At 33.2% G+C, this 10,077-nt stretch overlaps 1 protein-coding gene and 1 long non-coding RNA gene across 4 annotated transcripts; one reads left to right on the top strand and one right to left on the bottom strand.

Annotated features, from left to right (window-relative positions):
* The first annotated feature begins 2,082 nt into the window (after positions 1-2,082).
* LOC136228079 (uncharacterized) lies at positions 2,083-5,332 on the top strand. Of its 3 annotated transcripts, none has more exons than XR_010688417.1 (5): positions 2,083-2,661; positions 3,071-3,189; positions 3,276-3,507; positions 3,599-3,919; positions 4,463-5,332. It is a non-coding gene; the product is annotated as an uncharacterized lncRNA (long non-coding RNA). The 3 variants fall into 3 exon arrangements; XR_010688416.1 differs by having other exon boundaries at positions 2,083-3,189; positions 3,599-3,712; positions 3,843-3,919; XR_010688415.1 differs by having other exon boundaries at positions 2,083-3,189.
* LOC136228078 (factor of DNA methylation 1-like) lies at positions 5,332-7,012 on the bottom strand. The gene is made up of 4 exons (XM_066016913.1): positions 6,891-7,012; positions 6,643-6,791; positions 6,360-6,533; positions 5,332-6,277 (listed from the first exon to the last, which is right to left on the bottom strand). Exons 1-4 carry the CDS (start codon positions 6,964-6,966, stop codon positions 5,981-5,983), a joined length of 696 nt encoding a protein of 231 aa, XP_065872985.1. The 5' UTR covers positions 6,967-7,012; the 3' UTR covers positions 5,332-5,980.
* Positions 7,013-10,077: the final 3,065 nt, after the last annotated feature.

The raw sequence follows: 10,077 nt of genomic DNA, 5'->3' as shown, positions 1-10,077 counted from the left end.
GAATTCAATAAATTAATTTATCTCTATGGTTACTCTACACTATGCCAAAAACCCCTTCAGATGACAGTTAAAATCGTCATCCCGTAAAAAATATAATTGTCATTGGACTCGCTACCGTCTGATGGTACTTCAGATGGCGGTCACATTCTGTCATACGTAATAGCCTCACATGACAGTGACTAAATAGCAACCTGCCATCTGGCCACTAATTATATGACAAATTATCTAATAACAACTGTCACCAAATATATGTTCCCATGACACCATGTTTAAATGATCTGTCAAAATATTAAGTTAAAATGAAGTTGTTGTGTTAATGTTACGACAGTTTTTGTTTTTCCGACTATCATCGTAACGTAATTCACATGACATAATTTGTATTAAATTTTGTCAAATACTAACGTTCAAATGTTTGATTCATCCTCAACCGATTTCGGAACATGATCAACTCGCGCCTCTGTTTTGATACCACTAGCTTCGCTCTGCCGTACAGGTACTTCATTTTGAACTTCTTCTGCAACATCATAATCATCGGCACAATCATCATCGGGATACGTATCATGGCCATCATAACCATCATAACCCATTTGTAACCATCATCACCATCCAAAAATTGATTTTTTGTTATATCATCTAATCCACAAGTGTCAAATTCGGATGTAGAAACATAACTTGATTGTAAAGAAAACTTTTGGCAGTGTATCTTCTTCTTGGGGCTTACTACTCGCTTTACGTTGTATGTCTATTCCTCAATCCTTTTTTTACAGTATAAAAGGAGCATATAATGGAATCAAATAGGTCAGATTCATATGACAATAGTCTACAAAACACATAACACCCTCGTCATCTTCAATTGGTGCTACAAAACACATAACACCCTCGTTGTCATCTATTCTTTTGAAACATTACGAGCAATTTACTGAATATTAATTTAAAAAAATTAAAACATTACGAAACGGTAATTAATTGGATATTAATTTAAAAAATCGAAACCTATGAAAGAATACTTAATTGGATATTAATTTGAAGAAACCGAAACATTAATTTCAAATAAACTGAAACTGAAAAGTTAAATTTTACAAATTTAAAATTCCACATGGCTACAATGTTATATTACATTTTTATAGTAACATTATTGTGTCGCATTGATGTCCAATGCGACAAACGCGACAAATCTCGTAAACAGTACATATTATCGCATTATGATCTAACACGACAATATTGAAAACACGTCACAAATGTCAATGCGACAAATGCGACAAGTGTTAGGAATCGTAGAAAAAGTACTGTATTACAAGATTTTCAACAAAAATATAGAGTTTCAATGGGTTATAGGGTTTTGATATGCATGAAACTAAATTATTTTCATTTACATTTGACATATACATCTCATCTCATATACATCATCTTACACATCTGATATTGTATTGGAACTGAAATTGAAATGTAGGTAAAACCCAACACAAGACTTATATGAGTTTGAATGGGATGATCGGATGAAAAAACCTTTAGCTCTTGGATTGGATTGAATTTTTCTTTTGATGATTGTCTAAATTATTGTAGAAAATGAAAAGAAAGAAAAGAAGGGAAGAAGGAAAGGAGTTGTTGCTCTCGATTGTTTTTGCAGGATAGGAAAATGAAAAAGAGAATGTATTTTTATCTAAATCAAGTGAAGTGAACTAGTCCTAGTATATAAATGGACTTTCAAATTGGTCAAAATTTGTAATCAACTCTAAAAAAAATGTTTAGATAACATTAGGATATCGCGATGGACTGAGATTAGAAAGGACTTCTGGTATGGATTTTTTTGGTATCAAAACCAAAGTCTTGTCATGGAGACCATCTGGGAGTAGGGGTGATATTTTCCAACACTAAAATAAGATTGGGCTAGAAAATTATTTTTCTAGCATTTATAACATAGGTATGAGATAACACTATTTTGACACGTATGAGATAACAAGTTTGACACGAAACAGGAAATTACCACTAGAATTGAGCCAAAGCAAGCAAGAATGTGTTATCTAGGACCCACAATATCCCATTGACATTGATAGAAGGCGCTGCTTCTCCTTTCTTTCCCCCTCTCTCCGTTCTACAGTCCACAACAGGGCGGCCCTATGGAGTATAGCGATTGTGAAATCAAAGCCCCATTACAGATCCATCGTGAAAACAAAATTTAGAGATGGTGAAGTCAGCTCTAGCATGCATCCCATCAGAGGCGCAAGATTGAGCTGTCGAGATAGAATCCACATTTGAAGATCAATAATCGTTATACTTCAACAGTGAAACTGATAACCACAGTTTAAGCAAGTCGATGCAGTCGATTCATTTTACGGAAAAAACAATTAGGTTACTGAATCCACATTAACAGTGGGAGATAGATGTGAGGAGGTAATCAATTTCACTGTTGTATTGCCGAATTTCATCACAGTAACCTAATTTTTAAACTACATCCGCTTGCTTAAACCGTAGTTATCAGTTTTGTTCCAATCTTCTTCTTCTTCTTGCTTCTTGCTTCATGCTCTTATTTTGTTTTATTTTCAGTGACCTCCTCATCTCTGTATTTTATTTTCCTTTCATTCAGTTTCTTCATTGTTGCATAACCTATGGTGTGGTGTTCTTGATTCTGTTTTGCTGCTCGAGTTGTTTGGGTTATTGCTGGTATGGCTTTGTTCGTCTAATCTGAGTTTTTATGAATTGATAGGGAGTTCATTTTGATGCAAATTTACTCTTCAAACTAGGATAAATTGCCAAATTGATTTCAATCAATCATAAACGAAATCCTGCTATATGAAATTTTTTTGGTATGTTAATATTTATGAGCAATGGAATGAAATCCCTGAAACTGTAAACTTTTATGTCATGTTGGAATTATACCCAATAGTATACACTGTAATGGCATCCTATTGATATATGTTCTCCACTACAACTGATAGGAAGTGCTATTTCGATAGTTGAAATGTGATTCAACTGCCATAATAATTATGGACAGGACAAGTGTGACTTTTAGGATCTGTAAGTTGCAAGTGATTGAAATCTGGATTTTGTACTCTGGGTTTCTTCTTCCCAGTTCTGGAAATTTTGGGACTTGATTGCTTGGATTCTGTGATGGAAAGCTAAATAAGAAAGCTCTGAATGAGGCTTCTCCTTGGGAGAAATCACCTGCATGCATCACCAAGTCAAGATTCGGTAAGAATCTCCTTCAAATACTATAATTTATGGTTTTTATGGGTTAGTTTATTTTAAACGTTTCTAATTCTGGTGAACAAATGCAGAAGAAATGGACTGGGACAACAATAGGATGGTCACCTTCAGGGAGTTCCTCTTTGCTTTGATTGTTTTTTTAACCTTTCTGTTGCCCACATTATATTCTAAAGTATCTGTAACTTGCAGCTGTAAATTGTTTCCCCAATTATAATGATTTTAATGCCTTCAAATTTGACCATACAAATTGACAGGCTTCTCTTTCTTTTCAAGCTCATAGAGTTTGTTTTCTGCCAACAGAAGGTATGTTTACAGTGTTTCATTACTCTGTATGATTTGATTTGTTGTGTTCCTTGGCGGAATTGAATACTTGAACATTTTAAATCAATTACAGGATTTTAAATCATTAGCCCATCACTGATTTCGTCCTCTTGGATCTAATGTAAGCTTCTGTTGTCTTCAAATCATTGCCAATTTTCCCATTTTATCTGCTGATCTTCTTTCAACTGTAAGTACCTCTTAATTAGTCAATGTATATTCATTACTAATGTGGTTGGAAAAGGTAATATGTTGAGCTTTTTTAATTGTGAAGTCTGGCTAATTTCTTGCTTGTTTTTACTTAATCGTACTTGTAAAAGGAACTTTTTTGCACCACAGTCGAGATGTGCTCTCTGCAATGCACAAATCGAGCCTGTATCTTCTATTCCTAATTTTGGTAAGTCTTCATTGGTTTTTTTTATGTAACTTGAAATTTTTAACTCGCTCTATCAGCTACATCAGTCTCATTTATTATAAACTTTTTCACTAGCTTCATTTATTTCATCAGCCTTTTCACAGCTTCATTTTCTAATGAGCTTGATCGTATTTTAAACTTTTCACTTTAGGAATAGAAGACGCGTAGAAATTGCTGTCTACAAAGAGTTGTTTTCAATGGTAATGTAGAACTAGCTTCATTGCACATTAATTAAAACTTAAAAAGGTCCATTATACATCATACAACATTACAATCTCCTTAAAGAAGATTTGATCACAATGTTCTCTATTTTCTCTCTGAAAAGTGAAAGTAAACACAGAAAACACAGATTTTCATGATTAGCCTGTTAGAAACAGCCCCTTATTCATAAGGGAGAAACATCTTGCCCTCTTCTTCATCCATCTTCCATAGTTTGTCCTGCCTAATTGCATAAATTTATTTTTCATGTGAAAGATTTTCTTGTTTACATCTCAAATATTATCCTATGTTTATATAATTTTATAGATACGAATGAGAGACGATATACAAAGCGTGGAAGACAGTGCAGGAAGCCGAGATGTTACTGCTGGAATTTTACCTAAGTTGGACAAAGTGACTCTTCTTCAGGTTTTTATCATTTAAGAAGTCAAGTTCCTTTCCATTTTACAAGTCTTTTGAACTTTGTTTTTGCTTGCTGCTAAAGTTTGCATGATTTCTTTCTAATCTGGCATCGTTTTGGTGAAAATTTTAGATTGTAAATTAAATTATATTTATATGATTTAGCTATAACATATGCGTCTCCTCTTTGTCCTTCTACCTTTAGTGTTCTGCTCTCATGTTGCCCTCTTTACGAGGTAAATCTTCTTCTGGTAAAATAATTACTACAGAAGAAAAAGATACCACATTGTTGTAGTTATATTAGCATGGCTTATCTTGATTTTTGGGGACAGGGGTTGGCTAACAAAGTCTGATTTCATTTTGAAACTGCATTTTCCCAACAATTGGCGCATTCCTATACTATTCCTTTAAGCACTCGCTTGTTGATCTCATTTCTTTCACTAGCTTCCGTTCTAATAATAATGTTATTGTTGTTTTCTGAATTAGGATTAGAAGTCTCACGCAACAATATTAAGAGTCCTGAACCTTCAAGTGTTGGTGTTTTTGCTTTTCTTCAGGATTAGATACTACAAATTAGGGTAAATTACACCAATGGCCTATGGTCATTGAACTTTACACTTTGTTACATCCGTGGCTACTAAACTTTAACTAACTCCTCAAAATAACCCTTAACGACTCTAAATTATACACAAAATCTTAATAGATCTAATAATATCGTAATTAGGAAGTCTAAACTCAATAATATTTAATTTCCTATTTTCGCATTAGAACAATTAGTTCATTCCCTAAATTGCAGCAAATGATGAAATTAATTATGACAAACATCCTTTTTAGCCCAAATCAATTTAATATTTCCTAATTGACACAAACTAATTCCAAGATTCTAAATCAACTTCTTAATTAATGAATTAACCTCAACACTTTTATACATTCAGATGTTAAGCAGCTATCCACAAAATACTCTACTCAGTACAATACAAAGGCCTAATTATATGATGTTTCTTCAACATTCACTACAAATTCTTTCGCAGCACAATCGATCCATTGCATACTGTTTACTCAGTTAAAATTAAATCTGTTGAACAGCTTAACAAAAACTACTGACATCAATCAGCTGAGCATTTCAACAAAGGCAATGGATCAGAAGACATTTCTGCGCTTTTGATGAATGAGTCCTAACTCCTAATGGATCCTTTTACGCTTATGTCGCTTTAGCTGCTTGGTTACATATTGAATTATCTCTTTAATGCTGGCTCTTCTTCTTTCCTTAATGTTCCATACTTCAGGGATTGGATATCTCCCACTTGGATTATACTCATTTACTTCCATCAATGCATTTGTTACAGCTTCATACACAGCCTCACCATATTCATTTCTCAATCCTTTCAATTTCTCATCCTCATCATCTATTATCTCCTGCATTTGTCAAGTTTTTATCATAAACCTCAAAACATCATATAGGATAGGATCCTTATTTTGTAAAGCATTTATCAACAAGAAATTACTTACGTGTAGCTTGCCTTTGACCTTTTGCATCTTCAGCGGGTGCCAATTTGGATCCTTCAAATACTCTTCCCATGTTGAGCATACTTCAGCTGCTCTTTCTCCCCAGTCTTCATCGGGGAATTTTCGCTTGCATGACTCGACAAAAGCTTTATGATCAAGTTCCCCCATTCGTTTGATTCCTAGTGCTGTTCTGTTGCTCAATGTCTCTTCCAAACCCTATATTGTAAATGGACTTGTTACTTTTTCGATTTTGAACATGAAAACTAACAGAATCAATAAGAAAAGTGCAAGAACATACACATATCGATTCTTTTCGAGCATCCTGCAATTCCTCGTTAGCCATTTTCTCTTTGGCTATCAAAGTATTGCAAAGATCTTCAAAGTCGCTCAAGTCAGATTCTTTTTGATTCAACTCTTTTCTCAGATCATCAATAGTTTCTGGTGGACTTTGAGTTTCCAACTTTTCTTTCAACTGCAATTTTGTCAAAATTTCAGCAAAGTTCGGGTCAAAACCCTAAACCATGTATCGAAGAATGAAAAAGAAACTGTTATATTGTCAAACAGTTGGCAGAAATACTAACCTGTTTTATCTCATCCCTTAATTTTGTCTGCTCTAAGTCATTCTGTGACTTAGACTCGTATAATTCTTCGATTAGCTGCTTAATCTCTTTCAATTCAGATTCTATATCATACTTGAGCTTAGAATTGAATGAAATGAGATTTCGGATTTCTGAGAAAACGTATGTCAAAGTCAGACAAAAAGTTTGCTTGACACAAAGCATAATCTAAAATTCTGACATATGCATAAAAAATTCAAAATCATTGATACCTTTGGTATTTCTTTCAAATGAGGCAACTTTCTCATTCATCAAGCATCTGACAGTTGAGCAAGAATCCTGATACATATGCTCGAGCTTGGTCACCGTTCTATCTTGGGCATCTAATCTCCCCGTCAGACCAATAACAGTTAAGTTGTATTTTGCATTTGTTTTGTCAATTTCAAGTTGCATTTGTAACAATTCATGGTTTTTGTTTTCAATTTCGGCAGTTAGACTATGAACAAGCTTGTTCAATCTCTCATTCTCCTCTTCCAAATTCAGCTTCTCCATCTGGAATGACAACGTGACATTAGGTTTCAGCTAGCTAATTAAAGGAAGTACCTTGATAACTCAAAAACCTCAAATGAAACCAACAACTGATCAAGAGACCAGAAATGCAAATAAACTTTCAAAATCATAGGCAATAACCAAACTAGAAGAAAAAATGCAAAACCAATTAGACCCATTTTAGTGATAAAAGGAAAAGACACCAACAACTGATCCAGAGACCAGAAATGCACATAAATTTTCAAAATCAAACCAGAATAAAGAAAAAAAATGAAAATCCAATTCATCCCATTTTAGTAATAAAAGAAAAAGAGGATAATGAATTGAAGGAAAAAAAATGGAAGGTGTTTGAAGATTGGGATAACCTGGGTTGGAACAGACAAAGACACGGAAATTAATAGAGTGAAAGCAGGAGAAAGTACGAAGGATTCCAACTAATAATTTTTGCTTCTTTTTCTCACTCCACTTTCTATTAGGATTGATTCTAATATTTTGGGAGAAGTTTAAACCTTTGTTTGGGAGTTTGAACGTTAAGGAAGATAAAGAGTTAAAAGAGTTAATGAAAAAAAAGAGAAGTTAAGAAAATGAAAGTTAAAAATTAACTTGGTCAATTATTCTTCTGAAACGTTAGGAGTAATTGATTGAATATTAATTTAAAAAAATTAAAACGTTACTGAATGATAATTAATTTAAGAAATTGAAACGTTATGAAAGAATATTAATTGGATATTAATTTGAAGAAACTGAAACATTAATTTTAAATAAATTGAATCTGAAACATTAAATTCCACAAATTTAAAATTCCACGTGGCTTTACAATGTTATATTACATTTTTAAATTACTTTTTAATATTTTTCATTCATTAAGGGTAATGCTATTTACCGCAATATTTTTTACAACTACCGCCATATTTTGACAATTATGCCCTCCTCATAATTTAAACTCAAAAACCCAAAAAAAAATTTCCTCTCTTTCTCTCCCAAGCCTCAAAACTCTAATTGAACGAAAATGGACCCGAGCATTCCCGAAGACCATGATTTCGTACACGAGGTAATCCTACTATATAAATTTAAATTAAAATTTCGAGCCTAATTTGGCCTAAACAGAGCGCCGCAACCGTCCGGACAGTGGGCTGAACGGTTGCGGCACTCTTTTTCGCCTTACGGTGGAACGGTCACCGCGCACCATTCCGTCGTAAGGCGGAACGAGCACATCCGTCGTTCCACGGAACGATTGCGCCGTTCGTTCCACCTAAAGGAGGAACGAACGGCGGTGCCGTTTCCTCCTAGGGTGGAATGGACAGTTCGTCCGTTCCACCCTTGGCGGAAACGGCACATAGCGTCCGTTTAGAGCAAATTCATCCGTGTTTCGCCTCCGATTCGGAGGCGAAACCCGTGATTTTTGAATAATTTAAAAAAAAACTTACCAGAGATTTCATGAAGCCTTTACCCGCTCCTGGCTTTGGCGGCATGTTGTTTTAGATCGGGTTTTTTGAAAAACCAAAAAGTTAGAGAGGATTTGAGATTTTTTATTTTTTGAGTTTAAATTATGAGAAGGGCATAATTGTCAAAATATGGCGGTAGGTGGAAATTCATATTGCGGTAAATAGCAGCCCACTTCATTAAATAAGAGGCTAAATTAATTACTAAAAAAATAAATATAAAAAGTCAAACATTGTATAAACTTAACAAAAGTTTTAATACATCTTTAGCTTTATAGCTTTATGTAATTATTGAAAAAAAATCAGTTATCTCATATACTTTCAAAATTACTATTTACTACATGAATTTATTAAATTTATCTATTAAATTTCTCAATTTTCTTAAATGGCATACATAAATATACTAATTTTCTTTTTAAAACAACTATTAACATATGTTTTTCTAATCATAATCAAATAATTTATATATATCATTTGGATTAACACAATAAAAAGAAGCGCTAAAAAAAATCAAATGGATACTAATATATTTTAAATTTTACGTTCAATTTTTGTTTATTAAAAAGACATTTATTTCCTATTTGGTCTAGAACTCATAAATTGTTAAATTGTGAGGACCGATCTGCTAATTAATTGTTCAGCTGTCCATTTTTAAAAAGAATAAGGGGCTCAAGGTAATTAATTGATTGATATAATTAATATAAGAGAATGATTTTAATTTGAGAAAGATGAAAGTATAAGATAAAATGATTTTAGTTTGTGTGATTGTTTGTGTTTTTTCTCTTCCAAAAAATCTCATTATTATACCGTCTTCCTTTCGTGAATAACCAACTGCCACTCTCCACTATCTTTGATCCATAACAACCTTTCTAAGAAACCCACGTTTTGTGTAAGTTCTAACTAACAAGGAAGTTCCGGTCTAAAGCAAAAAAGATCTATAACGGCTAAGGTTGATCTAAACGCTAATCCAAGAAGATCCCTAATTGCTCCCTTCTCCACTAACTCACGTTCTTCTCCCACTTTCTTTCTCACTTATTTTGGCGGCACAATTTTGTATTTTAAAGAACAAATGTCACATTCCCACCAATTTCTTGCTGAAACTATCTAATTGACCTCAATCTCTTGAATTTAATCAATTTAGACTGAATTATACACATAATTATGAAATAGGCCTCTGATTAAATTCATAAGTATATCTGATAACTCCAATTTTCCTTAACTTCTCTAATTTGGACCGAATTAGGCATATTAATTACACAATTAGTCCAAATAAAATTAAGGATTAAACAGATATATATTTATATTAGAAGATTAAAATAGACTTATGTGACTATTAGAATAATTAAGAAAATATATAAACAACATTCTCTAACAACAATATAAACAAATAGAGAATTTATTGGTGATGAAGCTCTGGTTGAGAGTTTACCTATGGGGATTTTTCTTTCTTCTTTAATGTAAGTGCATT

This window comes from Euphorbia lathyris, chromosome 4 (assembly GCF_963576675.1).
Source record: "Euphorbia lathyris chromosome 4, ddEupLath1.1, whole genome shotgun sequence".
NCBI classification, from domain to species: Eukaryota; Viridiplantae; Streptophyta; class Magnoliopsida; order Malpighiales; family Euphorbiaceae; genus Euphorbia; species Euphorbia lathyris.
The sequence above is the reverse complement of the archived record's forward strand: the minus strand, read 5'-3'. Positions and strand labels throughout refer to the sequence as shown.

Bases quoted from the DNA above. Each gene is read 5' to 3' on its own strand.
- LOC136228078 (XM_066016913.1), bottom strand. From the start codon at position 6,966: ATGTATCAGGATTCTTGCTCAACTGTCAGATGCTTGATGAATGAGAAA. The intron at 6,792-6,890 runs GTATCAATGATT...ACGTTTTCTCAG, and splicing joins ATTTGAAAGAAATACCAAAG to AAATCCGAAATCTCATTTCA. The intron at 6,278-6,359 runs GTATGTTCTTGC...TTTACAATATAG, and splicing joins CTCGAAAAGAATCGATATGT to GGTTTGGAAGAGACATTGAG.